The sequence below is a fragment of the Eschscholzia californica genome, unplaced genomic scaffold (genome assembly GCF_041429995.1).
Source record: "Eschscholzia californica isolate CP2 unplaced genomic scaffold, dmEscCali1.0.p SCAF_5, whole genome shotgun sequence".
In the NCBI taxonomy this organism is placed as follows: Eukaryota; Viridiplantae; Streptophyta; class Magnoliopsida; order Ranunculales; family Papaveraceae; genus Eschscholzia; species Eschscholzia californica.
In genome coordinates, this window is record NW_028238472.1 from 53415674 (window position 1) to 53433833 (window position 18160).

An 18160-nucleotide genomic window follows, 5' to 3' on the forward strand; every position below is an offset into this window, starting at 1 on the left:
ACCTATGCCCGCGTCCGTCCGCTTAAGATCTTTCGGTCGGGCGGGTACGGACCAATTCGGGCAACAGACGGTCACGGACTCTTCGGACTCGGACGGTCGTGGGCGGGTTCCGGGCCAAAATCCCACCCCTACCCAAGCCTACCTAATTAATTTTTTTTTTTTTTTTACTCCAGTAGTTACTACCACCTACTTATTCTTTTACTAGTAGTTACTACTTCATTTAACCCCCCCACTTTGAAAAAAGTAACTGTTAAGAAAAACCCACTAGTTAATCCTCTTTTAGTTGACATAAAAACCCCAACAAAAGTTGAAGGTAACTCACCCATATCTTTAAAAAAAATACATGTCAAAATCCTTTGACGGTTTACAGGGTCCAAGTTCTGATGATTATAATTTGATAAGTATCCATGTTATTTTAATGACTTTCTAAGTCACTTCCAAAAAAAAAAAGTGGCCGTTCCAGCATATATAGCCACCATTAATTCCTCCTCTCACTTCTCAAGGTTGTATTTCTGTTTTTCAAAGGATATCTTATGAATTCGTCTTCATAATAAAAATTTGAGTTACACAAATCTTATATTTCTAAATTTTACTCCCTAAAACCTCTCTCAATCCTTAAAATAACTCTATAATTCCCTCTATAAAACGATTACATCTCCCTCTCTAAAAAACCTCGCTGAAATCATAGGAAGCTTAGACTAATTTTTTTTTCCTGATTTCATTATGTTCCACCCGTTTACTTCATCGTTTTCCTTCATTTGCTTCATTTTTGTTTAATTACAGGACACGCTTCGACAGTTTGGGAGTTCAAGCTCATCGAAGGTGTCTTCAAATCTCTAGATTTCATATCTCAAGTTACTCTTGGGCTGCCTGGGCTCTTGGCGCCCCTTTGGTAGTCTAAAGGCACTTAGATTGGGCCTAATCCGTTTAGATTTGGACATCAGGGACTAAGCACAGTCTGAGGCCCACCCATTTATCTAGAGATGCGTCTTCAAATCTCTAATTTCAAAGCTCAAGTCACTCTTGGCCCGCCTTTGCTTTTGGCGTCCACCCAGATTGGACAGTCCGAGAGCACTCAGACAGGTCCTAATCCGTTTAGATTTGAACATCACAGACTAGGCACCATCCCTGCCCCATACGTTTTTCTAGAGATGTGTCTTTAAATCTCTAGATTTCAAAGCTCAAGTTACTCTTGGGCCCTCTTTGCTCTTGGCGTCCCCATAGATTGGGCAGCCCGAGGGCGCTCAGACAGGTCCTAATCCGTTTAGGTTTGAAAGCATCACAGACTAGGTACAATCCAAAGCCCATTCATTCTTTTAGACACGTGACTTCAAATCTCTATATTTCAAAGTTCAAGTTACTCTTGCCCAGACTCTACTCTTTGCACCTCTACGGATTGAGAGAATCCGAGAAAACACAGACTAGGCATAATACGTCCGGGTTTGAACATCACATACTTGGCACAGTCCAAGGACCACAGAGAGTGTCCCAAGAGGGGGGCCAAGACCAAAAGAGTTGGAGGCCTGTAGAGGCACCATTAACATATAACCATATATAGGTTTGTCTAGGGTTGGGAAAACCCCGAGACCCGGTCCTGACGATCCGATCCGCCAAAATTTGGAGTCTAGAAAAAACCCGAGGCGGGCTCACCTGACCCATTTAGATGGGCTCTAGCGGTCGGGACACGGGCAGAGCCCTTTGCCCGACGCCCGACTAGATAAGCCTGCCCGAGAGGCTGCGACTTTAGACCGCCCGAGAACCGTCAGATTTAGGGTATGATAATCCAACGGATGAGGCTCCTCGAAAGAGGATAGTTTCGCTGATATGATCGATCGTGCTTTAGCAAAGAAATTCACTGAAAATGAACAAATTGGAGGTTTCTACATCTGATTCGTTATTATTTTTATTTTAATTCAGTTTCATCTTCAGTTTCAGTTAGATTCTGTTCTTTTTATGTATAATTTCACTCTAGGTTAAATGAAGTAGAACTTATGTATAGAAATCAAAGCTTGAATTTATGAGCATTTTGTACTGTTTGATTGTTGATTTCTGGATCAATTTATATTTGGTACTACAAATTTCACGTCTATAGCTTTTGTAATAACTTTCTATCTTAGAATTTGATCTTAAAATGGTAAAAATGAGTTAGGATTTGATCTTAAAATGTTTAAATGAGTTAGGTTTTGATAAAATTTGCTCCAGAACGAAGTTAATTTTTCGAAATGGCAGTGTTTTGTAGTATTACTTGTCTGTTTTCTTGACATTATGGAATAAAAAGTATGAGAACTGCATCAATATACAGTTTGTTCAAGATAGTGCGTTCGAGAACAGCATGTAATTAGAAGAGGTAGAGGTGCTAATGATTCTCTGGTTCATTAAGTGGTCTCTCATTGTTCTTGCAGAAACTGATGCGGGAAGCTTCAACAACAGTGTTGCTGAACAACAGGTGAGTGAATATGCATTTTATCGTTATTCGTTTGTTTGTAGATCATTACTAGTTCTGTTTGTGTACATGGGTTAAGAATTAACATCGTTAGGTGACCTGAGTAGATGATTATTAGTTCTGTTTATGTACGCGGATTAAGAATTAACATCGTTAAATGAGTTATACTGCTAATCTAGATGTCAAATAGAGGAAAATATTGGACGTATACGACTTTTGGTCAAAATTGTTAGAGACTGTCATTTCCTTTTATATATCAATGATCCTGAGGTTATAGAGATTTTTTTGGTCTAGAGGTATATTAATACTAGCCATGATACATCTTATGTAAGCGATTTAGCAAGTCAGCGCAAGTGGCTCCGAATTTGGGCATATTGACGCTTTTTTAATAATTATTTACCTCATTGTTTGACATTGTCCAACTTATTTATGTTAACGATATGTATCCTGCGAGAGGTTTGCAGTTCTCGCAGAAAGAACATAATCCAACTATTTGGATTTGCCAATTAGTTCCGGGCATCCTACTCATTACAGTTCATTAGTAATAATATTAAGTAATCAATCACATTAAACAACAAGCAAAAGGTGATTTTATTGTCGCTGCAAGTGTATTGCTTTCTTCGTTTCTCTATATTCATAAATTTATGTAGTACGCATTTTACCTTCAAAATTCAAATTGATGTCACTGCTCTAGGTCCTACATTCATTTGTTAAGAAGTGAACTGATCTACTAACTGGCATTTATCGCTGTTACCTCTATAAATTTTGTCTAGCTGTCGTAGGTCAAACTTACCTTTTTAAGAAAAGTCATTCTAATATACTCCTACGGTAGTAAGGGTATTTTGATCCTAAAATCCCCTTACTACCGTAGGTGAATTTTTATCTGAGTTGGTTAACATCATTTCTCAAGATTTCTTCTTGAGTCGATCTAATAATTGAAGTCCCCGGGGTTCATATGTTTTATTCTTGCATTCGAATTTGTTAGTGACCCATAAATTGTAATTTTGTATGACAGTGCTCTGTAATATCTAAGAATTATAAAGTTGTATGTAGCAAAACCATATTCAATTGTGAACTTGGCGTTCTCTGCTTTATGCTTGTTTACTTTATTGACTTTTAACTTCCATTGATAAATGCATTTACTTTTATTTTCTTTGTTCACCAGGCAGTTTTGGAAACAGTAGCTAGAGTGAAGCCCAAGAAAAATGAGACCAAAGACAAGGAAAAGTATATGCTCTATCATGTGAACAATTACTTAATATAAATTTATTTTTGTGAAACTGATTACTCTTTCCTACATTAGTAAATAAGATTTTTTTACTAGAAAAAGAGAAGCGAGTAGAAAAGAAGACAGCTCGAAATTTGATACTTGAATTTTTCTCTTACTTTAGGGCGTTTCATATTCACGATGTTTTCAATTTGGATGACCAGAATCGAGCAGATGAAACTCCAACACTAATTGACTCAAAGGTTTGGTTCTCGTGGTGTTGAACACTTTAACCTGCCTATGTCTTTACTTTTGATTTGCTTGAGTGGTGGTACTGTATTTCATAAGGACTACCTTCAGTGATCAGATGTTATAGTGGAAATTGTATTTTCAGGACAATGTCTTCATTATTTTGGAAATTCTGTCTAAGTGATTCAATCCGAGCATTCTCAAAAGATTTGCTTTCAGTTTAAAATTGAGTTAGTATTTGATCTTTAAATGGTAAAATGAATTAGGTTTTGATAAAATTTGCTCGAGAACGAAATTACTTTTTCGAAATGGCAGTGTTTTGTTAGTATTACTTGACTGTTTTCTCGATATTATAGAATGAAAAGTATGAGAACTGCATCGTTAAGTGGTAGAGGTGCTAATGTTTTTCTGGTTCATTAAGTGGTCGCATTATTCTTGCAGAAACTGATGCGGGGAGCTTCAACAACAGTGTTGCTGAACAACAGGTAAGTGAATATGCAATTTATCTGTTATATATATATGTTTGCAGATCACTACATTAGCAGCACAAAGTGTTAGATAACCTGAGTAGATGATTACGATTTTTGTTATACTGCTAATCTAGATGTCTTGGAAAATATTGGATGTGTACGACTTTTGGTCAAAATTTTTAGAGACTGTTATTTCCTTTTATAAATCAACGATCCTGAGGTTATTAGAGATTCTTTTTGTATAGGGGTATATTGTTATTAGCCACGATACATCTTATGTAAGCGATTCAGCAAGTCAGCGCAAGTGGCGCCGAATTTGGGCATATTGACACCATTTTTAAAGTTATTTACCTCATTGTTTGCCATGTTCCAACTTATTTATGTTGATGATATGTAACATGCGGGAGTTCCCGCAGAAAGGACATGATCCAACTATTTGGATGTGCCAATTAGTTCCAGGCTTCCTATTCATTATCGTTTATCAGTAATAAATATTAAGTACTCAATCACATTAAACCACAAGCACAAGGTAACTTTATTGCCGCAGCAAGTGTATTACTTTGTTCGTTTCCCCATGTTAATAAATCTATGTAGTATGCATTTTACCTTCATATTAATGTCACTGCTTTAGGCCCCACTTTCATTTGTTAAGAAGTGAAAAGAAGTGTTAACTCTATTTCTTTCGTCTAACTGTCCTAGGTCAAGCTTACCTTTTAAGAAAAATCGTTCAAATATTCGAGTTTGTTAACATCATTCAAATATTCGAGTTTGTTAACATCATTCGTGAAGGAATTTGTTTTGAGTTGATCTAATAATTGAAGTCCCCAGGGTTCATATGTTTTATTCTTACATATTTGTTAGTGACCCATAAATTGTATATTTTATGACGCTGATCTGTAATAGCTATTAATTTCAAGTTGTATGTAGCAAAACCATATGCAATTATGAACATGTCTTCTTCTGCCTATATACTTCACTCACGTTTAACTGCCCTTGATAAATGAATTACTTCTATTTTCTTTGTTCACCAGGCAGTTTTGGAAACAGTAGCTAGAGTTAAGCCCAAGAAAAATGAGACCAAGGACAAGGAGAAGTATATGCTCTATCATGTGAACAATTACTTAATATAGATTTATTCTTTTGAAACTGATTATTCTTTCATGCATTAGTAAATAAGATATTTTTACTGAAAAAGAGAGAAGCGAGTAATAGAGAAGACAGCTTGAAATTTGATACTTGAATTTTTCTCATACTTTAGGTCGTTTCATATTCACGATGTTTTCAATTTGGATAACGAGAATCGAGCAGACGAAACTCCAGCACTAATAGACTCAAAGGTTTGGCTCTTGTGGTGTTGAACGCTTTCATAAAGACTACTCAGTGATCAGATGTTGATTTATTGTATTTTCAGGACAATGTCTTCATCTTATCTAGTACAAAATCAAAATATCCTGTACTGCAATTGGACTTGAGGTAAACTTACTGTGTGAAGTTGTAACTAAAGTTATAACTGGCTTTAACGTTTCTGTTTAAGTGATTTACCAACACTCTATTTACCCTCTTTTCAGATTGATATCAGATTTGGTGGTTGTCATTGTATCTGCAATCTGTGATGGCATTGCATTTGCTTGTGGTGGAGGTGGACAGCCGGTCTGAACACTACTTCTGTCTTAGCTTATTCATGATGCTTGCAACTAATGATCATTTGTTGTTTTGATAGCCAACAAACTCTGGGGATTTAACTTTACTCTTCAATGCCTTCAGACTGGGTATTATCGAGCCATCCCTTATGTTTTTGTATTATTTATTGCAGGTCTTCACTGGATATCTGCTAGCAGGATCACTTATTGGACCAGGCGGTTTTAGTTTTGTTAGTGAAATGGTGCAAGTATGTTTCTTCTTCATTATTTTGGAAATTTTCTGTCTAAGTTTCGAGCATTCTCGAAAGATTTGCTTTCAATTTTTTTTTATTGGGGCTCTATTTAACATAGGATCATGCATTCATGCTAAAATCTGTTGTAATGCCCTGACTGTATTAGAGATAAATCCCTTATAGGGATCACTTTGAATAGGAGGTAGTTCGAAATTTGTATCAATAGCGAGCCGGATGACTTAACTTGTAAATGGCCTGTTTAATTAACTGAATGTTGGCAAAAAACAACCTGACAAGCTGTTATATATATTATGTACAACAGTACATGATGAAATTGGCAATAATGTGTTTGGTTAGATTGCAGATATAAGGTAATCAACCTTAATACTGGGGACAACCTCTGTTAATATTTTACGATTGTGTACATTTTTATTGCTAGTACCCTTCTTGTTGTGATTGTTGATTGATAAAATTTAGTCTGAACAATATAATTAACACAGTAATTCCTCTGATTTATGCAATTTTCATACGGAGGACTTGGGTAATCGGCATTAAGTAGTCAAGGCTAACATTAACGGCATAGGATAAAACTTTCTGTCTATTACATAGAGTTCCAATTATATAAAATTTTGCATAGGTGATGGAACATAAGAATGTTTTTGTGATTTAGGAAGTAGGAGAAAAGAAAGATTATTTTATACTTTATGCTTCTAGTTCTATTGATGATGCATAGGAGTTGGTTTATTCCTATTATTATTGCAGCCCTTCAAAAGCTGTCTCCAATTCAGGTATTTCAACATGATTCACAAACAAGCATTAGTTTTAATTTTATTATTAACAGTGTGGCTTTTAGGGCGAAACAGTTGCTCAATTTGGTGTTATTTTTCTTCTTTTTGCACTGGGTCTGGAATTCTCTGCAGCAAAGGTTGGTTTATGTTCTCATCCATGTGCTTTCTTCCAATTTCAAATGTTTAATGTCTATTTGAATTTTGGAATAATAGATGTCATACCTTAACATTTGCAGCTTAGAGTCGTTCGAGCTGTTGCTGTGCTAGGAGGCTTACTCCAAATTTTCCTATTTATATGCTTATGTGGTTTTACAGCTTCGGTATGTCTGATAATCTTGTTTTCATTTTCAATTATGACAGTTTTCTGCCTCTTGTTAAGTTTTAATAAGTGCTCCATCTCTCTCCACTTTCCTTAGGTGAAGAAATTTTTTTTGTGGTTTTAGAATGTTATATCTTCTTATCATTCATATGTTCTAAACTTGGAAGTTCAAGTTGATAAATGGCCTTAAAATTGAGAAAGTGGTACTTTTAGCTCATGTTTATTAAGTACAAATATGAAGCAATTGAGAAAGTGGAACTTTTAGCTCATGTTTATTAAGTACAAATATGAAGGGATTGAGAAAGTGGTACTTTTAGCTCATTTTTATTAAGTACAAATATGAAGAGTTGAGAAAGTGGTACTTTTAGCTCATGTTTATTAAGTCTTTTTTTGGTGCATACAGCATACTGTTTATCCTGTGCGGTTGTGCCCCCATTCTGTTTGCCACCATTATCTAGATTAGGTTCTCTTGCTATGATTTGAATGTCAGTTTTACAAATTTTTTAGGTTTTTCTTGATTATCAAGACCATAGCTTTGAGACTCTATGCCCCTAAAGAAATTAATATAGAGATTTTTTTTAGACTTTCAGCCAAATATGTTATTTTATATCTTTCCCTTGTCTTTACCTTATCTTTTGTGTCTGCAGCTATGTGGTGATAAACCTTCATAAGGGATTTTTGTTGGTGTTCTATTATCAATGTCTTCAACAGCTGTGGTAAATATCTGATGCTTCTTTAGAGGAGTCAATTTATATGCTAATTGTCAAAGCCCAATAAGTGACCAGTGCATGATTGACAGATATTTCTCCCCCAAAATTAACGAAGAAATTTAGAGCCCGTTTAGGTAGCTATCCAAAACTTGTTTTGCAGGACTAATTTACTGCTAAAGTAATCAAACATCTTATGTCAGCCCCAAAAGTGATATCTTAGTTAATAGTATTCTACAATGATTGGTCGAAACATGACAATTTTTTGTTTTCAGATTTCGACGACTTGTTTTCCTTGATTACCTTCCGCGAGGAATCTACTCGAGCATGTCTATGAGGAGTTTATTGCATGATCGAAATCTACTTTATAGTTTTCGAGCGTGCTGCCTCTTGCCTTCTTTTCTCTCTTTTCTTTTGTTGATTTAAGTTATGTCAGTCCACATTGCAGTTTAAGTTGAGTCTCCTTGTCCATTGTGTTATCAGGTTCTACTAGACTACTTTGATCTAACATGGTTCTTTATAAGCCCCATCATCATCACACCATAAAGCGCAGATATTCTTTCATATTCCACTGAATCTTTGTACATTAGTTTTGTGGTTGTTCTAAAGGAGTCCTGTGAAATATCAGTTCCCAAATTTTCAACCTGACATGGAATATATCGACAAGATAAGAGTACTCTCTCAAGAACCTGATTATGTAGCTTGTATGATTTCCGGTGGTAAAGTTGCTTGTGAGCGAGCGGTGGATGCAGCTAAGGAGAAGGTAAGATTTTCATTTCATCATATATTTACTTTGTTGATTTAAAATAAATTAATATACTTGGAATAATTGATTTATAGTTTTTTTTTCTCTTAAGAATGCTAATCGGAGTACTCGGCTCTCTGTGCCGGAGTTTGTAGTGGCTATGTGTGATGAATGGAAACGTAAGGCTCCAAAAAAACCTTCAGACGGTGAAAAAGCAGCAGTTTCTACTGTTGTGGTTGCTGGATACGAAAACAATGCTCCCACGGTTTGGTACGCTGAGGTCACTCACGGTTCGAAACCGATTTATCGTTGTGTGACCGGAACAACTTTCTTTTCTGGAAGTGGTAAGACCATTTCGGCCAATGTATTTCGAGGTTATCATGAGAACATGGAATGGCCCCAGATCAGGAACTTGGTCAGGCTAGCCATGATCGAGTCGAGCGTACCCTACCCACCTAATCATCATAATGTCAAGCTAGTAAAATGTGGCGGTAATATACAAGGTAAGGCTCTTTTGTTATGTATAATTAAAATTATAATTCATTGTTTTATCACTAATTTTTGTTTGTTTTATAGTTCACTTAATCCACCCGAACAATACTCGTGAGGTCAAGTTAAACACGCCCCTAGACGGTCTCAAACGAGAAGCTTGAAGCAGAAGAGGCAGTGAACTAAAGAAAGAGGAGGAGGATAAGCTTGCTGGTTATGGATCAGTCGATGTTTAGTTTTCTGAGGGTGATTATTAGTTTATGTCTAGTTGTTAATCAATGCTTGCTAGTGTTTAGGTCTTCATCAATGTCCAATGGTGGTGTTTCTTAGTGTGATGATGATGACCAGTCAGTCGATCTTCATTTGTAGTTCAGATATTAGTTTTAAATATGAATTGTGTGATTTAGGGTTTCTATGTTTTGAAATTACTTTTTGACCTATTTCAGATCTTGATTAATCGCAATCACAGTAAATCAGTAAGAAACAGGTTGTTCTTTGTTTCTAAATCACAAGAAAACTAAAATCACACCATCTTAAACCTAATCCCACCAAAAAAATAAAAGAAAATAATAACTACTACATTTTTTATACTTAAAAGAAGAAAAAAAATAATAATTTGAAAATAATTTGTCCGCCTTGTCTGAGATCTGAACATAAGTTAACTTTGTCATTGTGGATTTCTCTGCGAGTGGCACTAGTTCATATTCGATATGAGAAACATGTTGTACTTGTTTGCAGCTCTGTTTTAGATCTTCACAAAGCTCTGTTTGCAGCTCTGTTTTAGGGTTTTGATGTTTTGAAATTACTTGTTTTTGACTTGTTATATGTGAGATCCTCATTGAAGGTCCATGGTGGTTTCTTATGGTGATTGATTTGGGAACTTATTGTGTCTCTAAATTAGACTCATTTGTAGACCCTCTGTTAATCTCGAATACAATAGACCATCAGTAAGAAACAATTTCTTTGTTCTAAATCACAAGAAAACTAAAATCACACCATCTCAAAACCTAATTTCACCACAAAAATAAAAGATATTAACTACATTTTTTATACTTATAAGAGGGAAAAAATAATAATTTTGAAAATAATTTGACAGCCCCTTGTCTGAGAACTGAACATAAGTTAACTTCGTCATCGTGGATTTCTCTGCAAGAGGCACTACTGGTTCATATCTGATATGAGAAACGTGTTGTAGTTGCAATGATCGGGCAGCAGAAAATTTGGGAGAACGTTTGACGTCAAAAAGAGCTAGCCCGGGAACAAGAATTTTCTTCGAAGATGAGAAGAACCTCTTTCTTACGCATAATACATGTACAAGCTGTTTGCTGCAGCACAAGCAAGTGAGTTTTCAGTTGGATGCCAAGCTAGGTGAAGCAACTTTGTTGTGAAATCGAAAGAATTCCCATTTGCATCAACACCTTGATTAGCGGCTCCTCCTGTTATAAATCGAAAGTAAAATTGTGAATTGGCAATAAGTTGCAGAGAGTAACTTGATATACCCCGGTTGCAGAAGCTTCAATGGAGGTTTACTTTAATTATAACATTTACATTTCTAATCACTACAATTTGTGATAGAACGGAGATTATGAACAACACAACTTCATGTACTTGCGACCTCACCCACATCCCTAGTCATAAGCCCGCATAGGTACATTTGGCTGGAGGAAGGAGGATCATATGTGGCCTTCTCTTTATTTGCCACGACAACTTCATGTAGTTATGCTCCTACCCACCCACATCACTGTCTGTAAGCCCATAAAGCTATAAGCCGGTAAGAAATTGCTAATTATGTAAGGACCTTTGGCGGGTGGGCGGTAACCATGGGCTTAAACGTGGCCTTATCTTAATTTGCGCCAAAACCACTAGTAAACGAAAAATCTGCAACTTATAGGTTCATTTGGTTTTTAAAGTAGAAAACACTAACCTCGTCGGACGACACGAGTAAGACTACCCAAGGATCTTGAAGGAGTCTGAACTTGTCTCCTGAAGTAAATTGACAAGGCAGAGAGACACAGATGTATTAGAGTAGATAGGTAAGCACTGAACTTAAATGATCGATGTAATACTTGCTATTATTATTTGGTTGATGGATATGTACCTCATTGGGTCCTTACTGGCTTCAAGAGTTGTTGCTTCAGTGCTACCAGCAGCATAACCAAACACACGAAACAATTTGCTGGGAGTTCACATATTTGTTAGTATCATATTTGTATACGTTGTTATGTGGGGATTGAGTAAATTACAACATTTAGAAATGCATACCTGTAAGAACCAGTTGCAACTCGTGAGCCATCTCCGCTCAGACAACATTCAAATTTGTCAAAAATCGAATCATTTTCATATAAATCACAAAGCTGCACGAGGTTAAAGTTATAATTGTGATCAAGGAATTGGACAATGATAAAGCTCATAATACACCTTGTAAATTCTGATTGCTTGAAGTAAGAGGTTTTAAAGGAGAAAAGTCACCTTCGGCCTCAAGTGTTCATGAACCTGGAAGGTTGCAACTGGACCCGAATCCATATTGATGTCCCAGAGCTGAACTTAATATCGTGTAAACTTGAATTAGTGAAAAATGAAATATTTTAGAAATAAATGTTACCCACAGCAAAACAAGATAGAGAATACTTTCCATTTGTTTTATAATACGCAACTGTGATGTGGTTGCTAAAAGGTTATCAATTATATATACAGAAGAGGATATCAGATTCGAACCTTAAGAGTCATATAATCACGACTAAGTATATGCCTTCCATCTCTGCCAAACTTAATATCAGAAATTGATGCAATAATCTCCGTGAAGAAAGATCTTGAGCCAGGTGCCTCCTGCTCTTCGAATCTGAACGAAAAATAATGATTTTACTGACTAATGGGGGAGTTTTTTAGCAACGAACAGGAAACTATTAAACAACTAACTACTGTATCTTAAGAAAAGATAACACTAACACTTTGCTGTGAGTATCACATAAAGCAGATTGCCGCAAATCAATAAGCCGAATTGAACCCTTCGAGCTACTATATGCTAATGTATTACAATGAGTAGGGTGAAATTCAGCTGCTGTTATAACCTCTGAAAGGGGAAAAGTATACAAGTTAAGCTTCCAATAGCAACATTCAACCTAGTAAGCTCATGCCGGGATAACATATATTCATCCCATGAATAGAACGAGATAATTGTACAAGATGAGAGTGAAAGAAAGTACTAACGTAAAAGAATAAGATAATTCTTTCTACCTTCTCTTCATCAAAAAAAAAGATAATTCTTTCTACCAGTGTACTATAAAAGATAATAGATGGTCTCAGTATCTACCAACAATTAACTGAACACCATGTAAACAACATATTGCACAGTCCGTTTTGAAGAATAGAAGAAAAAAAAAGCTGACTTGATTTTACCCGTAGATTCTAGATTTGTATTTAAAAGGCTACAACGAGAATTCCATTTTCATATATAAACAATGGTAAGAAATTGAAAATGACTAGTTATGATAGTGATTAGTGACTGATTAAAATCCCTAACGGATCTAAAATTGTTGAGTCATGAGTGACGGACATCTCTTTCATCAAAAGTTCTAAAGATTCGTTCAGTGGCTTCAATCATCCTAGCAGTAGATATAGTAAAAAAGAAAAAGTAAATAAAAAACTTATATTTCAATCAGAGTGTATTATGCATATATCACACCACACTTAACTTCGTATTTCCCAACATTTTTAACATCACTACAGTTGGATATTTGATTCAGGATTCCAATATAAGTGGGTATATTATGGGTATCGTGATACAGGCCAAGTTCCTATTTCCTGAAAACTTTAAGCATCATTGTCACTTGGTAAGCCAACAAGTTATTACACCCCGGTAAGAGGAATCTATAGAAAATTAGAAATTTTAACATGAAGGCATAAACTTTTGAGCCAAAGTTTATAGAATTTATTAACATTTAGTGGTACTTCTTGGATTTCTAATGCTCAAACATGATTTTCTTCCTGACATTTACTCCCAAAAAGCATAGTTAACAAACAAATCTGTCAAAACTACTATTATTATGCACTAAATCTACAATTTTATATTAATTTTGTTCTATGTTATAATGGTGGAATAAAGAATTATTTGCAGTTGTTAGGCTATGAAATGCCAAAAATATGAGACTAAGAACATGAACTTTGAAGCAAACCAGCAAATGATAGATCGATGCGTACTTATTATAATAAAACCTTATTCTGAATAGAAATATAATGCGTGTTACATTTGCATATTTGACAATGCATACCCGTTAGATCCTCCATATTTGCAGGCTTCACATCGACGATGTTGAAACTTTGGTTACTTATTTCCAAATTCCAAAGATTAATGCGCAGATCGTCAGCAGATATAAAAGTCTCGCCATCACTGTCAACAGAACAGTAGAAATATAAATACTTCATGAAACATAATCACTAGAACACTAAAGAGAACATACCATAGCTGCAATAATCAATTTGTGTATATATATATATATATATATATATATATATATATATATAGGTGAAAAGTTACCCAAAGAGTTCCAAAGTATAGTGTATCAACAAATTGTTTAGGTCTAGAACATGAGTTGTGAGGCAAAATCCTCAGTGGGAGAACAATCCAGATGAAAATTACAGTATAATAAGCACTCGACAGATCAACCAAGCATCAAAACTAGAGTCTGCATAATATGCTAAACTTAAAATAAACCATTATAAACTTGAAAAAAAATGCTACCAACTAACTGATGTTAATTATAAATGTGTCGACAAAATATAAAGTTATAACCTGTTATTTGAAATTGAATTGATGTGGTAGTCATGAGCATGAGCATATACTCTACGACACCTCGTCACAAAGCTTGTCTCTTGGCTAGCAACCTACATAAATGTTACATGAGCTCTGAAGTCAGTAATGCAAACAGGAAGACATAAAAGCTACAGATAGCTCAGAGAAGTTCAGTCCAGTTTCACATAGTCAAGTAAGTCATTACTTCATTACCCTCTGAAGATATTCTAATAGCCTCGAAGTGTAGATTAGAAGTATCGAGATACAACTACTTGTAATGCATTCCGGTGTACTAACTCAGTTTAAATTGTATAACTAATAAGACTATTTCAACTCGGAGCAATTGATAATTACAAATATTTCACTTATTTCAAAAACCAGGGTTAGGTTAGGTACAACTACCACGGGCAAATGAAGCGACGGAATGCCTCCTGGGGGAAATGAGATGTCGTTGCTCAAATTACTGTATGTCTTCTCTGAACATCCACCGTTCGCAAAATATGGCTTTGAGCTAGTAGGTATACTTGGACCAGTTGTACTACCGTTACCCATGGTCTTTGAGGGATCAACATTCATCTCACTGATTTTCTTCACCTTCTTTTCTTGAACCTGTACAAGGATGGATGTACAAACAGATCAAGTAAACTCGGAAAGTATATCAACGAAAAAACAATCACATTATTATATATAGAGATTCACTCGGGAAGCCTGCTATGCCACGAAGTGATACCACGTAGTAGTACATATGGTGATTTATAAGCCCGCCTATAACCCATTAGTGGCCCGTTTGTAAGCCATGAATCCTGCATTGGATAAGCACGCGTATTCGGGATTTCAATTACGATGTGCACATGTTACCTTACCATATAATATATGATCAGAAGTTTACAGAAAGGTGACATCTAGAGTATGTGACGTATGACATATGCGACTTAACATCTCCAAATATAAGCACCTACAGTTAAATGACCGGACAGCCATGTCTGGATCATAAGCCACTCCCCGCTTATTCATAATCCGCACAAATACCCTTACATTTATAAACTATATCATAATACTTACCAGATGATTAATTCGGCTGGCGTTATCACTTATACAAATTAGATGATTCATTATCATCTATCATATTTCGTTCAATTTCAAATACTTCTTGAGGTCTGATGTACCAGCTAGTCAAAAACTCTAAATGAAATATTTGTATTAAGTTGTTAACAAACATGTTACATACTTTCATCTTGTTTTGAGCACTGATCTATTGTCATGTATTTCTGTTCAATAGAATTTTTCATGTGTCATGGTCTGTCTAGTTCGTAGAGATCCTTGGGATTGCCAAATACCTTTTCGAGGTTTGACGCAACAACTCCTCATAATGATTTCTTTCTTTGTTGAATTGTTTGCAGATGTGTTGCTTACTTCACCTTGTTGAGCACTGACATGCAGTCTCATATCTTGGTTCCATAACTTTTTCATGTCTCTGATCCTCCAAATGCCTTTTCGAGGTTTATTTAGGAACTCCTCGTACTGATTGTTTTTCTTGTTAAATTGATTCTGAATGTGCTGCATATTCATCTTGTGTTGACTGTTCAACACTGACATTTAGTCCCATGTCTTGGTTAGATAAATTCATGTACTTTATAGTCAGTATAACGGCAAAATAAATGCATAGGCACACTCGGTGAAAAACAAAAGATGTGACCATATGAAACATTTATTCATTCTTATTTTAAATTCACGAGTTTTGACAATTCAGTTTATTAACTTAGCGCAAAAAAATGAAAAAGACCACATAGTTGCTAAGTACCGCATAACCAAATTCACTATCTACTTATCAAGTACACATAATTTAGAGAGGCAGTTCACAATATGATAATGAAACATCTACACATGTAATCTCAGAGTTGTTAATCTGTAATAGATAAAAGTCAGACGGATTAAGCGAATGTAACGATAAAAAAAATGACTACCTTCCAATACTTAATAGTTTTGTCATTGGTTGAGAGAATAAATAATGCGGCGTTAGCTGTCTGGCACCATCTTATCTTGTTGATTTTCTCTTCTATTTCCAAACTCTTGAGGTAGTCAAACTGAATTGCACAAGAGAAGTAGTTTGTCAGAAAAATGGTTTCATTAACAAAGTCAAAGCAAGGTAAAAATAGAAAATGTACTTACCTCAGGTTCATGACTTTGAAACTCTGTCTTATAGCGAAACTCAGGATGTCTACTGATTTGGTAATCCATGCTTTCTAGATCTCTTCGACTTCCATGCTACATGTTACATAATAAATCGTAAGGAAGATAGCACAAAACAAAAGCTATGGTGTACTGAGAATGGAAACCAACAACGCTAACTAAGAAACAAGTGCTCAACATACATACATCTCTTGTATCCGTCCTTTCAAATAGGACAACCCGGCCCCCTCTATCACCAGTAGCAAGATGATCCCCAGTTTTATCAAACTCAATAGCTGAGATAATATCCACTGCAAAAGTATAAAGAAAATTCAGCATAAAAATTAAGCTAGTTCAAAAATCCCACCACAGTAGTTGAGCATGGATCAGGATCATTGTGAAGCAACAGAACTACATTAAGGAGATAGAGGATAATATCCAACAATGGCGAGCTTAGCATCTACATCTCCGTCAACATGCCAAGCTCTCTGATAGAATTACATATATATCCTAACATAAACACATACATATATAAGAAACTCCACATATTCCTGACTAACAACAGTTTTTAGCGCACAAGGCCTCTACCTATATTACTCATGAAACATCTAAACACAGAGTCCCCACCAAAGACAAACCTGAACTACATTACCCAAAAAGTTTAGACGCACGTCCAACCCCAACTCTTCATAAACCGCCATTCGGAACCTATGCAAACCGGCTAACCGCTTCACTGCTCACTAAGCCTAAATTATCTACTCATTCATATCTAGCAAACCCCCCGTGACTTCTCCCTCCCTCTTTAATCTTCGACTAGCAAACATCTTTTCATTTTCAATTTCCGAATACTTCTCCCAATCAATTTCAGATACTCACATCATTAACTTTCGGAAATGAACGTAAAAAAAAATTCAATTATCAAATTTAATTACTAGTAAGCAAGGAACAAAACCAATAATTGGTATAATAACTCTTTGGAGAAGACAACAATAATTTTTCGGAAATGGTATATAGCTTTAATTCTAGTAAAGCTAAATACCATTTCGATTTGGATTCGTCGATCTACTATTAATAAATAAACCAATATGATTGTGAACTTTAAACCCTAAAACTTCTAAATTTTCATTGAGTTCACCTCAAAACTACAGAATTCTTCTACTAAAACAACAAAATCAGTTCTAATTACTATCTCCAACACTCTATTTCAAGTTTTCAACTAGTTTACGAATTAAGATGAAGTTTTCATATTTGATTATTTTCCCCCAAATCCAAATTATACACAAATTAACAGATCTAAAACCTAATTAGGTCAAGTTGGAAACAAAACTAAGCCAAATTTCAATCAACAAAAACAAAATCAAGTACTAGTTTGGATCGAAAAGTCTCATACCTTCCTGAACTTCTTCACCAGAAGTTCGTTCACCAAATACTTGAGAAAATTTCCAATCAAGTGGTTCTGGAGGTGGTGGAGTAACTTGATCGGAAACTTCATCGTTTCCGTTCATTATCTCCGGTTGATATGACCACCGGAAAACGATAGGAGGAAGAATCTGGGAGTTTTAAATGATGATATATAATCGTTAAAAGGAGATTAGTAATGATTAGAGGGAGATCGTTGATTATATGAATTTGTATAGAGGAAGGATTTCATGAAAATGCTGGTTTTGTGGTCCGATCTCTTCTTCTTCATTGACATGGAAATAATAATATTATTATTATTATTATTATTATGATGATGATGATGATGACCCTCTCATCTCTCTCTCGCTAATTTTTATTTTCTTTCCTCTTTCTCTATTTTTCTTTTAATTATTTTTTATTACTGTTTTCTTAATTTGTTTTTATGTAAAAACATTACTCCATATAATACGGTATGTTGTAGGATGATGCGGATTAGTCTACTGAGCTGCTA

The 18160-nt window shown here is 35.3% G+C and overlaps 2 protein-coding genes across 15 annotated transcripts; one reads left to right on the plus strand and one right to left on the minus strand.

Moving 5' to 3' along the window:
* Nucleotides 1-1800: 1800 nt before the first annotated feature.
* Nucleotides 1801-9774, plus strand: LOC147540643 (K(+) efflux antiporter 4-like). Of its 13 annotated transcripts, none has more exons than XR_015225994.1 (15): nucleotides 1801-1876; nucleotides 2403-2446; nucleotides 3609-3670; nucleotides 4341-4384; nucleotides 5401-5462; nucleotides 5628-5706; nucleotides 5781-5842; nucleotides 5938-6019; nucleotides 6183-6257; nucleotides 7096-7167; nucleotides 7267-7350; nucleotides 7997-8065; nucleotides 8332-8819; nucleotides 8914-9304; nucleotides 9378-9774. XR_015225994.1 is itself a non-coding variant. In XM_086643485.1 (12 exons), exons 2-11 carry the CDS (start codon nucleotides 3649-3651, stop codon nucleotides 8018-8020), a joined length of 606 nt encoding a protein of 201 aa, XP_086499611.1. In that variant the 5' UTR covers nucleotides 2306-2446; nucleotides 3609-3648; the 3' UTR covers nucleotides 8021-8065; nucleotides 8540-8667. The 13 variants fall into 13 exon arrangements, 1 of the variants encoding a protein (XP_086499611.1); XR_015225995.1 differs by lacking the exon at nucleotides 1801-1876 and adding an exon at nucleotides 1957-2068; XR_015226000.1 differs by lacking the exon at nucleotides 1801-1876 and adding an exon at nucleotides 7005-7030 and having other exon boundaries at nucleotides 2306-2446.
* Nucleotides 9775-10196: 422 nt separating this feature from the next.
* On the minus strand, nucleotides 10197-18059 carry LOC147540644 (serine/threonine protein phosphatase 2A 55 kDa regulatory subunit B beta isoform-like). 2 transcript variants are annotated; one of them, XM_086643483.1, is made up of 14 exons: nucleotides 17639-18059; nucleotides 16456-16559; nucleotides 16249-16344; nucleotides 16044-16163; nucleotides 14482-14688; nucleotides 14080-14171; nucleotides 13559-13677; nucleotides 12237-12360; nucleotides 12006-12129; nucleotides 11760-11828; nucleotides 11553-11644; nucleotides 11389-11466; nucleotides 11215-11273; nucleotides 10197-10726 (listed from the first exon to the last, which is right to left on the minus strand). In XM_086643483.1, the coding sequence occupies exons 1-14, from the start codon at nucleotides 17751-17753 to the stop codon at nucleotides 10587-10589; spliced, it is 1539 nt and encodes a 512-aa protein (XP_086499609.1). In that variant the 5' UTR covers nucleotides 17754-18059; the 3' UTR covers nucleotides 10197-10586. The 2 variants fall into 2 exon arrangements, with proteins under 2 accessions (XP_086499609.1, XP_086499608.1); XM_086643482.1 differs by having other exon boundaries at nucleotides 14479-14688.
* Between the last annotated feature and the right edge of the window lie 101 nt (nucleotides 18060-18160).